This window comes from Pteropus alecto, unplaced genomic scaffold (assembly GCF_000325575.1).
Source record: "Pteropus alecto unplaced genomic scaffold, ASM32557v1 scaffold338, whole genome shotgun sequence".
NCBI lineage: Eukaryota > Metazoa > Chordata > Mammalia > Chiroptera > Pteropodidae > Pteropus > Pteropus alecto.
Window position 1 is genome coordinate 704,541 of NW_006441995.1, and position 18,397 is coordinate 722,937.

Sequence of the window (18,397 nt, forward strand, 5' to 3'; positions counted from 1 at the left end):
TCTTAATAAATAAGCAGCTTTATTTGCCAGGTTGTATTTTTATGTAGGGGAAAAAAGTGTGTTCTCTTAATTCAAAAAACAGTTTTCTGCTATTTATTAAAAATGATTAAAAATTTGTATATTTCTTGTTTTTAATGTTTTTCATTTAGGAGGCTTATTAAGTTCCAAGGCAAAACGAGCAAAATGTTCTACCCATAAGCAGAGAGTAATAGTAATGCTTTATAATAAAGTTTGTGACATTGTTAGCAGCTTATCAGAATTGTTAGAGATACAACTTCTTACAGACACAACAATTCTTCAGGTAGGTTTTTTTGAAAGCTTTTGTATATTTGCAGACCAAATAATTTTAAGACTAGAAGGTCTAATTGAGTTTAATATAAATTTGCTCATTCAATAGTAATACTAGCAATGTTAATTTTTTTCCACTCAGTATATCTAAATCGAAGAAATTAACTCCAGGGAAATTTTAAAAAGAAACATTTTGCATATGACAAAGATGAATAAATGTAGTATAAATTCTAAACACTAGATTCTTTGAAAGATAAATTATCATTTCCTTTATAATATGTCAGGATATTTTCATCCGGAATGGCAGAAATGTTATTTCGTTTATATTCCTATGACATTTATCATCCCAAAAGGTGAAGATTAGAGTTGTGGCAGCTATGAAGGAAGGTATGTGCTTGAAGATGAAATGGAGCAGAGAAAGAAATGATGAAAAAATAAATAAATTCCCTCTGTGTTTTCCAGGAAATTTGTGAATGTTTTAGAATTTAGTAAGGCGAAATGTTACTGAAATCAACTAGCAATGCGTACTAATTACTCTTTCTGTGTGTGTGTGCAGGTATCATCAATGGGAATAACACCATTTTTTGTAGAAAATGTCAGTGAACTACAGTTGTGTGCCATTAAGTTAGTCACTGCAGTAAGTATAATCAATTCATATTTTTAGTTATTCCCCCCAGGAAAATAATATTATTTAATCCAAACCTGCAGAAGTTAATTTAGATTCGAGTTTTCCATAGATTTATTTTAACATAAGGACTACTTTAGTGTGCCTTAGATTTTAAGCACTTCTAAATACTTTAAAATATTTCTGTTATTAATTCTATATTTACAGTAAAATAAGAATTGTTTAAAATAATTTGAATGTTGTCTTACTTTCCATTCCCAAGATATCATAGGCCTCTAAATGAAATTGGTATATTCTGACCTCTACAAGAATGTTTTAATTAGTGATTGAAAAGTTGAGTAAATTATCTCAGTCATTGCTATTGGAGATGTTGAAAACATTTTCCTTCTTAGTGGCAGATGATGTTTTTTATCACGTTATAGTATCATTTTTGGTTTGTTTGCAAATAATTATAACAAACATAATTTGGAATCTTATTACTAAACAGGTATTCTCAAGATATGAAAAACATAGGCAGTTAATTTTGGAAGAAATTTTTACTTCACTTGCAAGATTACCAACCAGCAAGAGGAGTTTAAGGAACTTCAGGTAATTAAGCAAAGGCTAAGTATAATGAAGAATTCCATTATGTATTTATTCATCATTTCTGTCTAATTTTTATTTTATAATCAAAAGAGGCAATTTAGTCAGAATAGCATTAAGAATAGATATGTGAAATAATGCACATTTGGGAGTCTTAAAGAAGTTTAGTGATTCTCAAGTGTAAAGGTCTGTGGCAAAGTTTTTCAGTCTCAGTGCTATTAACATTTTAGGCCAAATAATACTTTGTTATGCAGGGCTGTCCTGTACACTATAAGATGCTAAACAACATCCCCAATCTTGCTTACTGGACGTCAAAAGTAACACCCCCCTCCCAATGAGTGATAAGCAAAATTTTCTCCGGATACTGACAAATGTCTCTTGAGAAGCAAAATCATCCCTGGTTAAGAACCACTGATCTATGAGAAAAGCAATAGGAAATTGGCTCAAAAGAGTCAGAGGCAATTCAAGAATTTTATAAACCATACTAAGGAACTTGGACTTAATGCTTTAACAGTAGGAAGTTATGAAATACTGTTTTTAAAAGAGAGCTGAAAGAGTAACAGCAGTACAGAGAGCAGACATGAAGATAAAATGCTCTTAAATCTCTAAGCACAGAGACACTAAGGAATATTTTCCACTGCCGTCAGCATTATTTTCTTTGTTGTCTTAGGTAATCATCATCATTCTCATAACAATTGTTATAATATTCCTGAAAGTTCAAATGTGTTGATCTGGCATACAGAATTAGATTGCTTTCAAGACCGTCTTCTGTTAAAAAATTATTCTTATCTGAATTTTTTGGACTAATTATATATTGATAAACATCTATTGTCTTTTAAGCCTGAAGAAGAGCTATCAGCATATAAAAGAATTCCTATGTTTTCAAAATATCTTTAGAACAAAAGATTTAGAATTTGATTTTTCATACTCTGTCCCATTGACCTCATATTATAGCACAGATGATCACAAGCTGACTCTGTAGCAGATTTTAATAAGAAAAGGAACACCAGAATGCTTGGAAATCTTGAAGTCTTCTCATTTAAAAAATCATTTTGAGAAATAGTTAAATTTTTCACTATTAATTTTTTATCTGCAGTGCATATAGAGTATAGAAATTTGTATTAAATATTGTATTTTCCTTTGACTTAATTATCAAAGTAGGCATAGAGATTTAGTTGATATTTTTTCTAACTTATTAAAATAGAAATGATACTATTATAGGCTTTAAACATAACACCTAGAAATGTTGGTAAAATAAGCATTCTGAAGCTTTCAGATGATGACATGAAATATGAAATTCTCTTCATACTCCATATGATTTAAATATTTTCTTTTTCATTAAAGGTTAAACAGTAGTGATATGGATGGAGAGCCTATGTATATTCAGATGGTTACAGCACTGGTTTTACAGTTAATTCAGTGTGTAGTACACTTACCATCATCTGAGAAGGACTCTAATTCAGAAGAGGACTCAAATAAAAAAGTAAGGAATATTTTCTAAGTTTTATAACTTTGTACTTTTATAGGAAGAAGCACATATATTCTCCATTCTTATGAAACTGAAGTTCTTATTTAGGGCTTTATGACTGGGCTTTAGGATTCTTGTAGCAGTCGATCAGGTTTTAGACTCAAGTTCCAATTCTGACTGTTATATCTCCCAGTCAATGATAACATACAAATCATTATCTGAGTTTGTTCCTTCAGCTATGAAATGGGGGTGATAGTACCTAACAAGCCTAATATACCAAGTTGTAAGACTGGAGTGTGATATTGAATGTGAAACTGAATATTATAATTATAATACGTAATGCCTACATTCATGCATAACATAATTATAAGTTAATTCATGCAGAAAATGAGTTTATGCCCTCTTTGTTGAGTAACTCATAGCTAAGATTTGCTTTTGGTTTTGTAGCTCTTACCTACCAACACTTATAATTTTTTCAGGTTTCATAATATTATTTTTAAAAATTTCAAAACAGGGATAATTTTATTTTTTTATTCTGTTATATCCAGATATATGTGCGTGTAATAATAAATATATAATCAATTAAGTTAAAAAAAAAGTGCGTATCGTAAAAGTTGAGGTCCCTGTTGTTTCTTCCCATCTCAAATCTCATTGTTCTCTCTCCACTCTTCTCTTCCTTACCATTGGTAACCAGTATCATGAAACGGTTATTCCTTCCTTTTATTTATTTATGTGCATAATTTTGATACAGAATTTTTTTTAATTTACATAAATGATACAGTGACATATTTATAGCTCATTTTTTCACTCAACATTGTAGATATAACTAAATACTAGATTCTTTTTGACTCAGATTAAACACATATGTAACTACATCATAACTTAAAACAGAGTTTCTCTAGATATACTTAAAAGTAGAATATTAAATCATAGTGTACATACAAATTTACTGGAACTTGTCAGTTTGCTCAACAAAGTGGTATTCTAATTTACATTCTACTTTTTTATTTCACTTAGTCTGGTCAGTGTTAAATGATACCATATTTTATTTTGCATGTTTCTGGTTACTAGTGAGATTTTTCTTATGTTCACCTTCTGGGTTTCCACAACTTCCAATTGCATATGTGTATTCTAGCCTTTGAATTGATAATGACAGAGCTGAATTTTCTTTTGTGTTATATTCCAATGTTTTACAAACTTTGAGCTTGTGATATTTCTTTTTTAAATTGTTTTTGAATTTTCAATTTCTTGTTCTCACCTAGATCATGATAATCAGCTATTGATATTGCATTTGTTAACCACATTTGTCACTCTTACGTATTTTAATAATATGACCTGTCAATATTTTATTTAGTTGTTTTTATAAAGTATTGAAATATGTTTAGTATGCTCATTGTACCTTTGTTTGTGTGTGTGTGTGTGTGTGTGAATAAAGCATTTTAATATTTAAATGTGTTACCCCTATTCATTAGTAACATAGCATTAACAACTTAACTATTTTGTTTGCTGGTTATTTCTTATATCTGTATAAATTTATTTATCTCAATCTAGGTTGACCAAGATGTTGTCATTACCAACTCTTATGAAACAGCCATGCGAACAGCCCAAAACTTCCTTTCCATCTTCCTTAAAAAGTGAGTTTAGTTTACATAATCTGGTTTTTATTTTCCCCAGTATAGAGAATAGTTTAAGTAAAAGAGTCATTCAATTTCCTACTGTAATGCGAACCTTGAATTTGTCTCCTTGGTCCTTGATTTCCTGATTTAAAATAAGATAATTGGGATATTAAAAATCTAAAATTTTGCGAACTTGCTTATATTTATATGTTGGGCTCCAAAAGTTAAAGTACTGGGTTAAAATTCTATAATTTTTTTCAGTAAATTTTGGGGCATTCTAATTGAATAGGAAAGTGTGGAAAGAGATTACTAAACCTTCATAAAAATTTACGGTAATCTCATAGAAAAACAGTGGTCATTTTTAAAAATGTGTTAATTTGTTAATGTTAGTCAATAAATGGATTCCTTATAGGAGAAAAATGAATTTTGAGAAATAATTTATTTTAAACCATATTTTATTTCATGTACTCTTTTAATACCTTGTTTTTAGATATAGAGAAGAGAAAACTTAGCAAAATTTCAGTCATATTAGTGAGCATGTCACCTAAATTCACAGCCTGTTCATTTATCTTTAAACAGATGTGGTAGTAAGCAAGGTGAAGAAGATTACAGACCATTATTTGAAAATTTTGTTCAAGACCTTCTTTCAACAGTCAATAAGCCTGAATGGCCAGCTGCTGAACTACTCCTTAGTTTGTTAGGGAGACTGTTGGTAAGAGAATAGCATTTAAAGATTATTAGATTACTAGAAGACAACATAATGAGGATGTACTCTGATTCACAGATGATGAATTCTTTAAAAATGTGTAAGGAAATATGACCATTGCATCTCTATTTTTGCATGTGCATAATTGTACGCAATATTGTCAGTACCTTGTAGGAAACTGAACTGTTGTGACTTTTGGTGCTTTTGTTTCATTACATAAGATAACTGCTTTAAAAACATTTTTAGTTTGGAAGTCTTACATTGTTACTTAAAAGCATCTCAACACTGAGTCATAAGTTATTGTAGGTGATTCATTTCAAAGCATGTACTAATTAATGTGAACTCTTTGTCATCTTTTAAGAGTATTTCTGAAAACGTGACACTTTTTAGTCTTCATGTAGTACAGTAGAGAAGTGTGTAAAGGAATATTGTGTTTTCTGTTTTTTAAATTACTTTTGGTCTTGTGCAATACAAATTGTTACAAAGCTGTTGGGACCTTACTTTCCATGGACTGGAAAATATATTCATACAGTTCTGTATGAATATACAAGATAATGTTTCACAGGCATCAGAATTCCAGCCTAAGAAATTATTACTCATTAATACCCCCCTTTTTTTTTTTTTTTCAAATAAACAGTTGAGCCTACATTTAAAGAAAGTGTGTTCTTAGGTTTAATCTGTAATTTCTTTTTGAAATGAAAATGTTCAGGTTTCAGAAACTCAAAAGGCAATATACTTTATGAAACAATATCACAAGGAAAAAAGTTTACATGTCAGATAATACAACATAGATTTGGAATTTATATGATAATTGCTGTCAGAAGTACTATTATAAATTGATTAAATTAAATTTTGCTCTGTTTTGATGTTTAGGTTCATCAATTCAGTAACAAGTCAACAGAGATGGCTTTAAGAGTAGCATCTCTTGATTACCTTGGAACTGTTGCTGCTCGACTGAGGAAAGACGCCGTTACAAGCAAAATGGATCAGGGGTCTATAGAACGAATTTTAAAACAGGTATTGAGATAAAGGATTAAAATTCAGAGATAACTAATAGTTAAATATTTTCTTTAGGTATTGTTAATATCAGTGTTGCATTTCATTTTATAGATTCAAAATAAGATCTATACTTCTAAAAGTGGGTTTTTCAAAAGCCCCACTGGAGAAAGTTAATACCTTAGGGTAAATTACAATATCTAACAGGAACATTTAAATGATTTACATAAATCTTTAGTTTGCTTTCTTTTTACAAACTATAATGTTACTAATGTATGATGCTGTTTTCTGTTTGGTTTAACATAAGTTTTTTATTTCAGTCTTTAGTTTACTAAGATGATGATCTTTTACTTCAAATTGTTTTGTACCTTTGAATGTTGTGTTTCTTTTTATATTGGGAAAAGGTGAAGAGAGCTTCTTTTCATTTTATTATATTAGGGAGCTTTCATATTTGGTGGAAAAGGTGTTTTATTGCTCTACTTTTTTTTTTTTTTTTAAGTATAAATGAGGGTAGTAGTAATACCAAAAGTTACTTATGAAAATTGGTAGGTAAATGATCTCTAATCCTGCCATAGACAACTGTTTTCATTTTTTTCTGTTTTTTTTTTAATGTTTGTAACCTTATCCATACCGGCCATTAGAAATACCTCTAATTTTTTTTGCTATACTTTGTAGTTTGAAATAATTTTAAACTTACAGAAGTTAGAACTAATACAAAGAGCTCCCATAAACCTTTTATCCAGATTCTTTAATTGTTGAAAACTTACATTTGCTTTATCATTCTTTTTCAAAATATACCTTTATGTGTATCTGAATATGCATTTTTTTCCTAAACCATTTGAGCAGACATTACCACTGAATTCCAAAGTGTGATTCCCTAGACAGGTAGCACCAACATTAACATCACCTCAGAACTTTTTTAAATGCCAATTTTCAGGACTCTTTCTGGATCTGCTGAATCAGAAACTCTGGGTGTGGGACCCAGCAGTCTGTGGTTTAGCATACCCTCCCGATGATTCTAAAGAATGCTGAAGTTTGAGAACCACTACTTGTATATTTTCTACAAACTACTCCCTTAAATATCCACAGTACAACTGTCAAAAGCAAGACATTACCATTAATATAATACTACCATTTCTATTCCTTTTAATAGGTCATAATTTGTTGCTGTCCTTATTTTAATACTCAAGTTGTCCCAGTGAGCGATGCTTCAAGCTGGCTTTTAGGTTTACCTTCCTTTCTTTCTTTCTTTTTTTTTTCTCTTTCTTTCTTTGAGGACTTTCTTGCTTTGTAGCACAACAAGACGTTTTAGGCTCATCTTTTACTGTCCTTGCCTCAGCCCTAGAAATTAGCCATTTCTCCAAGTAGTGTAGGCTCCTTTTATTGGAAAATGGTAATTTGGAAACCAAGAGCTAGGTGCTCAATGACTTCATTATTTCTTAGAGTGGACCTAGGACCTCTTATTTGTCACATATGGCCGTGTAGATAGTACACTGTAAAACTGGAGGGTAGTAGTTATTTATAAATATTTTTGTGGCTTTCAACATACTTTCAAATTGCTTTTGGAAGTTTACAGTGTACTGGTTTATAGTGCTATGATGGATTTCTTAATGTATCCATTTTACCTCTCTCCTAGAACATGGGTTATTCTAATCTTTTCTACTTAGATATATTCTAAACCATATATTTGGCATTTCATGTGGCAAAGCTAGAATATAAAGTATAGACATGAATATCAACTCAGTTAATTTCTGCTATGTATTATTCTTGACGGGACCTAAAGATTCAGTCCTTTTCTGCTCCTATCAAGTGAACAGCTCATGCACCGTATATTTAATGTCCTGCATGAAATAAAGTACTATTTTACATTAATTATAAATAAAATATTTCCCTTACAAAATATTCTTTTTAAGTAATATCCCAAGGAAACATATAACACATAATAATAAAGAAAACAACAGCTTCCGTTTACTAGATTACAAGTTTGGATTTCTCTCTTAACAGAAAACCAGTGCTAGGGTCTTTCTCCCTCTGAAGATTTAACACATTGTTTTGATAGTTTTTATGTCCTCTACCTATGAGCTACTTCAAAGAAAGATGACATGTAGTTCATAAAAATAAAGGCCAACCTCTCAGCTATCAGCATATTTTTCAAAAATAGTATTCTTCTATTTCTTCCTTTTAGTTGCTGTACTTATATTTTCATTTTTATAATTTATCAGTTTTTTTCCCCACAGATTTGTGTTTACAACTATATAATTAAAGTGCATTAGTATTTTTGTTGTTGTTATTCTTATTCGGTTTGTTTTATAGGTTTCAGGAGGTGAAGATGAAATCCAACAACTGCAAAAAGCATTGCTTGATTACTTGGATGAAAACACTGAGACCGATCCTTCACTAGTGGTAGGATTCTTTTCTTCTTTTTTTGGAGATATCACATGTTTATTCAAATTGGGTCTGAAAGAAAATTGGGAAATGTCATGAAGAGGGAAGTTGTTTAGAATATTGATTTTTGAAAAAAAGAATATTATAAATCTAAAGAAAAGAATGGTTATGGATTGATTTGTTTTATATGGAATTCTGATACAGATATTATAGTATACTGAAATTGTGTGACATGGGACTAGGCTTAGATCATTGGTGCTGACAATGCGCATGGCCCAGGTGATTGCATTATCTATTAGCATATTAAAAAACTATTCGAATTTATATGTATATTTCTTTTTAATATAATCATTTAATTCTGTTTTTGTGTACTTTACATATCTAAAATATTAGTATAAGTCACATGTAAAATTTATAAGCTATATTTGAGAACAGTGTGCATATATTGAGGTACTTTTTAATTTTTTTAATTGATAGAAATGCAGTCTAAAGAGATTGCTAAGCTATTCAGGCAACTGCCATCTCTATTGAAAAGAACAGATTATAAGTATGACTCAGCATTAAAGTATTTCAATAATTGTGTAGTTTTTGAAGAAGTAAGGTGAGATTTTGAAAATAGCTAGTCTACCTTCAGCATTTTGTCTATTTGTTCAAAACTTTTTTAGGAAGTTGTTTTAAAGTAAACCTTAATCTCATTTCTGATTGTGAGTGGTTTAATTTTATCAACGGGTTGGAAATTGTTACTAATTTCATCAAACTCAAGTCTTACCTAATTTTTTTCTAGTTTTCTCGTAAGTTCTATATAGCCCAGTGGTTTCGTGACACAACTCTGGAAACAGAAAGAGCAATGAAATCACAAAAAGATGAGGAATCATCAGAAGGAACACACCATGCAAAGGAAGTTGAGACAACTGGTCAAATTATGCATCGGGCTGAAAACCGGAAAAAGTTTCTTAGAAGCATTATCAAAACTACGCCTTCTCAGTTCAGCACATTAAAGTAAGATCCGAAGAGAAAACATCTTTACTTTTTCAGTTATCTCTTTGAAATCTATTTACCTAATTTACAAAAAAAATAAAAATTTAATGACTTTTTGTTGCAGGATGAACTCTGATACAGTGGACTATGATGATGCTTGTTTGATTGTTCGATACTTGGCCTCTATGAGGCCGTTTGCCCAGAGCTTTGATATTTATTTGACACAGGTAAAATGGATCAGAATTCCTTACACAATGATATTGATTTTTCTAATTCTGGATATTTGTGAGGTAGGGTATGATGTCTTTTCATTATTGAGAATAGATATATTAAAAATCATGAAAGTAGCATTTATCTCTGTGTTCCATATTTGTTTAAATGTCTTTGTTCTGCATGCCATTTACATGGCTATATATCTGCAGGAGTATGCACACTTATAGATAGAGTGATAGATGTGAAAACAAATTACTTAAATAATACCAAATATTATTTAAATGATAATAAATATCCTTAATTAAAGTTACACCTAGCAAGGTTTTAGTGAGGCTACAGATCCTTGCAAATGAAGCATAGCAATAAAAAACCAGGTTTAATTCAGAATGCCAGGATAAAGAAAAGGCCCTGAAGTGTAGAATGCCTCACTTGCCATGTGTACTGACCTTTAGGTTAAAGCTTTGGATCAGTGAGACAATTGGTCTTTTACTCACTTATATAAAAATTAAAGGGAGGTAAACACGGTATTTATTTTCATTTCTTCAACTTGTTTTCATGCTATGTTTTGTTAACTGTTGTGTGTTCTGAAATTTATGAAAATGTCAACATTTGCTTGGCAGATTCTTCGAGTTCTTGGTGAAAATGCAATTGCCGTTCGAACAAAAGCCATGAAGTGTTTATCTGAGGTTGTTGCTGTAGACCCCAGTATCCTAGCAAGGGTAAAGAGGAGCACAAATGATTCTTCTTATTTAAGCTTTCTATTCAAATTAAAATATAGCTCTACTTAGTATAAATTATATATTCTTTATTTTCCTGTAGCTTGATATGCAACGAGGAGTTCATGGACGATTGATGGATAACTCCACTAGTGTCCGAGAAGCAGCAGTAGAATTACTAGGTCGATTTGTCCTTTGTCGACCTCAGCTTGCTGAGCAGTATTATGATATGCTGATTGAAAGAATATTGGTATGTTTGTTTTGTCATTTTTATTATGATTCATGAATATAAATTTGTTTTCCTAGTAGTATCACCTCTTTTTTTTAATGTTTAGCTAGAAAACTAAATATCAGTTATATATTTATATTGCCCAATTGATGAACTATATAGCAACTTTTTAAAGAAGGACATATTTCAAGAGGAGGGCTGCTTAATACTGTAAAACAAATTATTGGTGAAAATTGGATTTTTTTCAGTTACTATTGTTTTTTGATTAAGTTAGTGTAGTGAGTAAATGATAGGAACTACATGGCATAGTTCAATATTTATATGTGTACGTATATAAACAGGAAGAATTGTTTAGGTGAGAGCTAAGTACAGAACTTTGGTATCTGACAATCTTTCTGAATCCTTTATGTGTTTCCTTAACACTGAATTATTACACGCAAGTTAAACCAGAAAGTCATTTGTGTCTGAAGAACAAATTTAAGAAAATAACATTTAGCCTAGTATCAGAATATTGTGTGACTGAGAGATATAATTTCAGCTTCAGCTAGCATAAAATCTTCGTTGAAACAGAATGGAAGAATTTTTTTCCTTTCAGTGCCTCAGTCTTTTCAAGAATGAAGGGCAAAACCAACAAGATTCTCAAATCTAATGTACTCTGACAGCATCTATCCTAGCATTATATCTTAAAATATTTTCAGAATCACTAAACTGCATAATGGAAATAATTTTGCACAATAAATGTTTGATGCTTTTTATTTATTTTTAAAACTAATGACGAAAATTTATAATTAAAAAAAAAATAGTACAATGAACACCCATGTATCCACCACCGTGTTTCATCTATACTTTTTGCTAAATTAGTTTAAATTAAATTACAAACATTTCGCTACTTCTCGTAGATATTTCAGCTTAACTCTCCAAAAAATAAGGATACTGTTCTTATAAACAAAAGCCATTGTCTCACTCAACCAAATTAACACTCCCCAAATATCATCTGATAGCCAGTTCATGTTCAGATTCCCCAATTGTCCCAAAAATTGAACAAAAAAAGTCCTGCTTTTTTTTTTTTTTTTTTTTTTTAAAGAATCTGATCAAAGATCATATTTTGCATTTGGTGGTCATATTTTAAAATTTAGAATATTTTCTAACTATCACAAACTTTTCTCCTTGCATTGATTAATTTTAAAAGATCAGGTCAGTCTTATTTTCTTATTGTTTTATTTAATTTATTACCTTGTTTCTTCTGTTTCCTATAAATCATAAGATAGTGGCAATGATTTGATTAGATTTCGGTTAAAAATGTTTCATATGCTACTTGAGTGCCATACACTATTCCAAAAGCTTCATGTTTGTTATGCCATTTAATTTTGGCAAGCTTATACTCTAGTATTGTGTTCACTATTTAATATGTTTTCATGTATTGGGTATCATATTTTAAAAATATTTTATTAAAAATAATTGTCATATTTTAAAAATAATGACAATATAACAATTACATATTTATAGTAATTACATATTTATAGTAATCTCAGTAGGAAAGCATATAAAGAAGAAATTATGGACCATGTTAATCATTTTAATATATAGTGAATGTATGCTTATTGGTATTTTCTAATTTAATCATATTTCATGCACCTAGTTATCTTTTTTTTTTTTCTTTTTTTGACATTTTAAAAACACCTTTCTGTTCTTAGGATACTGGTATCAGTGTCAGGAAAAGGGTAATAAAGATTCTAAGAGACATCTGTATTGAACAACCAACATTTCCAAAAATTACAGAAATGTGTGTAAAAATGATTCGCAGAGTTAATGATGAAGAGGGCATTAAGGTAAGATGAAACATTGACTACTTTAAATTTTATGTTGCATTAATGTTTTAAATAATTTAAATGTTTACTATATCTAGATTTTGTTGATTTAATATATAAAACTTTACAATGAATCATATTTGAGATTATAAATTCAAGAAAAAGACTGATACATTTTTATTTCCAGATCTTATATCAATTAATAAAATCTGATCTTTCCCAACAAATTCAGCAATTACAATATTTAATGTCATTGTAGAGATTACATTATATAAAGGAAATTTCTATCCAATTGAAGTTATTTTGATTTTCACATGGTATGCGCTTGGTTTTATAAATTAGTAAATACTTTGTTGAAAGTTTAACCCTGAGTTTACTAGTGAATTTAAATATATATGATTGTACCAATATTTGTTTTGTTGTTGCTTTTGTTTTTAAATAACTTCTCCATAAGTAAAAATATTTTTTAATTTGATCAGAAATATTTGAATGTATACTATGCAGAAGTTCTGGGCTAGGCATAGTAACACTCATTTAAAATCTTTGCCAAATTTAAAAAGATTATAATTCTGAGAAATTAATTGGCGATTTGAAAAAATTGAAGAATTCACACCAAAAAATGCCAGTATTTTGTGTTTTTATTAGTTATTTGTAGCTTTGTTTTAAGCTTTAATGAAAATTTGGGATTGAGAATTTTGCCATGTTTGTTGTAGTTACTTAGGTTGAATTTTTTTTCTTCTAGAAATTAGTCAATGAAACATTCCAAAAACTCTGGTTTACTCCAACTCCACACAATGACAAAGAAGCAATGACAAGGAAAATTTTAAACATCACTGATGTGGTAAGAAGAACTGGAACAAGGGATTAGGCCCTGTCAGTGCAGACCTAGTTGAGGTGTACCCCATTTTGCAAAGGGAGAGACAGTAATGAGATATTTGGTTAACCTTCAACATTTAGTACTACTTTCCTTTCTTCATATTTCTGGATACGCTCAAGTGATACAAGTGAGATAAGATTGGTCTTCTGCTTAGTCCCACTTTTTGGCATTTATTGACTTTAGCACTAGTATTAAAATTCTTCAAATTCCTTCAATGATTGAAAACTGAGAGGGAAAGAAGTAGATGAAAAGATACAATAGCCCAAGGATAGCATCCTGAAGTGAGATAGTAATTCCTACCTTTTTCAGAAGACATGAATTAAAATTAGTTTCAGTATGTTTAGTTATACACATAAGCTATAAATTTTTTTGACTCATGGTACTTTTCATATTTCGAGCATAAGAAATTTAATATTATCAATTACATGATTATCAGTTTCACTGATGTCTTTGAATCTATCTAGAAGGAAAATACGAGGCAAACATTTCCAGTTTTATTGTTTTTCATCTTACAGATTTTTTCTGACGGCATGTGATTCAAGTTATTATTCAAAATGTATTACCACATTTAATTTCAATACATTGCACTAATTTCTTGAATGTATTCCAAGCTATTTTTAGAATAAAATTCTTTAACATTGGTAAATTATTGGTTTACTGAAAAAAAATTTACTTTAAAAATAAATTTTTTAATTAAGGACATTTATGTATATACTTAATGCTAAAGCATAGCAAAAGTATATTTTATTCAGATGAAGTAAATTTCTAATTTTGATAGTTTCACCATATTTTCCCCCTTAGGTTGCGGCATGCAGAGATACTGGATATGACTGGTTTGAGCAACTCCTTCAAAATGTGAGTGTTATTTGGACTCCTGATAACAGATACCATGAAATCCAATAGAAGTTCTTTGTGGATTTTATGATATAAAAGAACCTTTTCAGTTATTTTGGGGGTATTTACCTGTTAATAGGGAAAATTTATTTCGGTATATTAGACGGAATGTTTTAGTTAATATCCCTATTTAATTCATTATTCACTTGCTTGTTACAAGTTTTCTAAATCAGTAATTGAAATTATATCTTCCCTTTCTTCCAGATAATTATTTTCTTCTTGTCCCTTTCATCTACATGATAGACACGAGATCTATAAGTTAGATATACATACTACATTAAATATATATTTACATTATTTGACATGTTATAAAATACATGGAATTTCCTATAGTAGTGCGGAATTAAATCACAATTCATGTTCTTTTAAAATTCTATAAATGGAAATGTTTATTTCCCTACGAATTTTTTTTATTTCAGAAATTTTCAAATAGAAATAACCATCATCCAGCTTCAGAAATTATCAGCAATTTTCCACTCTTGTTTTCTCTTTCCCATCTTTTGGGTTTTTTTGCTGTAATACTTTTAAAGCAATTTCAATACTTTATATCATTTTACCCATAAATACTTTAGTGTTTGTCTCTAACGGAAATTATTTTTAAAAAAAATAACCAGAATATCATTATCATCTATATCAAAATAAATATTAATAAATCATTCTCTAATATCTAATACTTAGTCAGTGTTCACGTTTCCTTGATCATCTCAAAATGTATTTTTATAGTTGGTTTGCAGTTGCTTGGTTGATATGGCTCTTAAGTCTCATAATCTATAATAGTGGACCCCTCACCCCTCCTTTTTTTCATGCCACTTGTGTGTTTTTTTGTAGAATGTCTGACATTCTGGATTTCATAGATCTCTTCCTTCTGGTGTCATTTAAGTTGTTCCTCTATCCACCGTTTTATTCTGTAAATGCTTACGTATAGAGGCTTAATAATATTGAAGTTCACTTTTGAGTATAAGGGACAAGAATACTTCATAGGTGATGCGGAACATTATTGCATCACATTAGGAGGCAAATAGTATTTAGTTCTCCCATTTTCTTTAATCTCTTGAGTTTAGGTATTGTCAGCTTGGTGCATCTATTATCAAGTCTTTCAGGATTGATTTTAAATGATCATTACCTAAATTCATTATTTTCATTAGAAAATATAAAATACTGATGTTTTTGTAATTATTTCATTTTGTTTCATATTAATTAACTAGGATTCTTCTTTAAAGAGGAATTTTGTCTTTGATGATCTGTCACCATGACATATAGTTTGTACAGGAAAGGCAGGGGAAATGTTTGATTATTTTCCATTACTTATCAGTTTTCAGAATAATGAATTTTCCTGTCAACCTCCAAAGGTGACTAATGAGTTTGTTCATTTTTTAATATCACTTTGAACTAATAGATTTTTTATGTCTTTGATGGACTTTAATTTATTGCAATCATAATTCTTTTTGAAGCTCATATAGTCCCACCTTTGCCCATATTAGCCTCTTTGACTTGATCTTGTTTCTTTTTGACATATCTTCATTACTCTTCTGTAACCTGATTTCTTTCTGCATCTACAAGATGCCTCAGACTCATCTTGTACATTTTCTGCCCCAAACCTGAAATCAGCCATTTTTCCGAAGAGCTCAGTTCCCCTTGGTGGGAATAATCTGGGTGCTCTGGATGTGCATTGCTAAGGGTTATCATAGTTTTAGGTCTTTTTAAAGGATGATAGAGCTACAAAATACATGTTTTTTTAGAAAGAGAAAAATCAAGAATTTATATTGATATTTTTAATTCATACTTAAGATTATGAGATTCACCTGTTTGACTTTATTCTTTTAGGCAAAAAGTTTTTGTTCCCAAGGAAATGAACACAATTTTTTATTTGCTTTGTCCTACTATATTAACAGTAAGATTACTGGATACAACTTAAGACTTTTTTTGCATTTCTTTTTATCTATAACTCACTAAAGATATACGATTAGAAATCTGTCTTGAAATAACTTTTTCTGTTTGATGATGTCAACAATTTACTATCTTGTTAAGTCCATTTGTTTCTGTTTAATTTTTTATTTTTAGCAATATTTTAGTAATAAGATAGTATTTGGTATATTTTTAACAGCCAAAATTGTTTTATTGAGGCATAATATATATGTAAAAATACTAATTTTAGGTGTACAGTTTAATTTTAAAATTATATTCGTGATGTAACCTCCAGCACAATCAAGATATAGAATATCATCCGTAAAAGCTTCCTTGTGCCTCTTTCTAGTTGACCCTCTTTTCCTAGTAAACCACTGGTCTACTTTTTATCACTATAATTGTACCTTTTGTAGAATTTCATTTCAGTGGGATTATACAGTTTGTAGTATTTTGTGTTTAATTTCCTATAAGTAGCAGAATGTCGCTAGTATATTAATATTTATTTTTATTGGTGAGTGGTATCAATAATATAATTTCTTTATTCACAAATTTGTGGACTTTTGAGTTGTTTAAAATTGGACTATTATGAACACTGTTGTTATGAATATTTGTTTGCAAGTTGTGTGGATGTGTGTTTTATTTCTCCTGTGTAAGTTCCTCTGGGTGTCATTGTTGGGTCATGTGGTGAGTGAGAAACTGCCACACTCCTTTTCTAAAATAACTGAACCATTTTATTCCATCAGCAATGTTCAGTTGCTCCACATTCTCACCAAAACTTGGTATTGTCAGTCTTTTTAACTTTAGCCATTCTCATGGTGTGTAGTAGTATGTTAATTTTTAAAAATTACTAAGATGCCTTTTTAAACACCTTCATGGTATTTGCTTATGTTGCCCATTCTATAATATCTTAGACTCTTCATAAACCATCTTCCATTTCATAATTTTACATGATATATTTGGCTTCATTTCCTTTCTAAATCAAATAATTAGCTCTGTTTATAGACCTTTATGGTCATCTTAGTTATATTTATGTCAGCTATTCCAAAGGAGACATTATAATTTCTAGAAGGCTTTATAACCATGTTTCATCTGATTGCAATAAATGATTAAAAATTAAGTGTAGCTATCAGAAATATTATTTAGTATTACTAAAAAGATTCTAAGATACGATCCCTGTGTATTATTGGCAAGTTGGAAGCAGAAAGATGACTACATTTATAATATCTAAGCAGTAGTAGTTTAACATTCTTTATATCTTTACATTCTCATCCTCTTTAGTTGTCCCTTCAGTTTTTTCTCCCTGTTCTGTGTGTTCCTAATTTAGTTTCTGCCAACTATGTAGTTTACCATAGACACTGTGACTTTGTGATATAGTTGTTAAACTAGCAGAGTTTAATAGAGAAATAAAGCTCAAAAATATTTATATAAAACATGTGACGGAGACATAACCACTCTTAGCAGTTATGCATAAACTTTAAGAGAAGCTAGGAAGGATATAGAGAATGGACTGCTGGAATTATTAGAATTTTTTTGAGTCAAAAATAATTAGCACATTTACTGTTTCCTCATGGGCTCATATACATGTATTCTAGTCCATCCAATTTCAGATATTTCTCACTTTTATTACTTATGTGTTTTTAGTTTCTTATAGATCAGTAATTCTCAATTCATGGAATGTGGTTTCCTAGGGAAACTTCAAGTATTGTATGAAATAGCTTCAAATTCACACATGCACCAAACTGTCCACTAATTTTGTTAGTGTGTATGTGCATGCACGTGCGCGCACACACAGGTGATAGTTTTGGCAGAAGCATTACTTGCAGGGAAAGCAAATCTGTATCCAGAATAAGTGTCTATTCTAATGAGAACAAAATGCTCCCCTTCCATGATAGAAGCGATCCATTGCAGCCTGCCTGATAAGCCCACGGAATGGTTCCGTATCAGGGACTCAATGTTGGTCTCTATTGCTGGCAGATAGGGCACTCACCGATGGCCATAGCCAGGTTGGCCTTGATGAATAGAAGTCCAGTTTGCTGAGCCCGTACATAATCTTCATCCCTGCCATCATGGACAATTTGTTCGTAAGCCTATTGGACGATTTCAGGAGTGGC

At 30.2% G+C, this 18,397-nt stretch overlaps 1 protein-coding gene across 3 annotated transcripts in view; it reads left to right on the forward strand.

Moving 5' to 3' along the window:
- NIPBL (NIPBL, cohesin loading factor) overlaps nucleotides 1–18,397 on the forward strand; it is a 166,465-nt gene that overhangs the window by 115,972 nt on the left and 32,096 nt on the right. For all 3 annotated transcript variants that reach the window (XM_006919488.1, XM_006919489.3, XM_015595321.1), the window contains 15 exons: nucleotides 150–301; nucleotides 845–925; nucleotides 1,401–1,501; nucleotides 2,840–2,978; nucleotides 4,515–4,597; nucleotides 5,159–5,291; nucleotides 6,159–6,302; nucleotides 8,595–8,684; nucleotides 9,451–9,665; nucleotides 9,769–9,871; nucleotides 10,478–10,576; nucleotides 10,677–10,823; nucleotides 12,497–12,631; nucleotides 13,353–13,451; nucleotides 14,289–14,342. In XM_006919488.1, coding sequence (XP_006919550.1) covers nucleotides 150–301; nucleotides 845–925; nucleotides 1,401–1,501; nucleotides 2,840–2,978; nucleotides 4,515–4,597; nucleotides 5,159–5,291; nucleotides 6,159–6,302; nucleotides 8,595–8,684; nucleotides 9,451–9,665; nucleotides 9,769–9,871; nucleotides 10,478–10,576; nucleotides 10,677–10,823; nucleotides 12,497–12,631; nucleotides 13,353–13,451; nucleotides 14,289–14,342 — 1,775 coding nt within the window. The remainder of the gene's footprint in view (nucleotides 1–149; nucleotides 302–844; nucleotides 926–1,400; nucleotides 1,502–2,839; nucleotides 2,979–4,514; nucleotides 4,598–5,158; nucleotides 5,292–6,158; nucleotides 6,303–8,594; nucleotides 8,685–9,450; nucleotides 9,666–9,768; nucleotides 9,872–10,477; nucleotides 10,577–10,676; nucleotides 10,824–12,496; nucleotides 12,632–13,352; nucleotides 13,452–14,288; nucleotides 14,343–18,397) is intronic.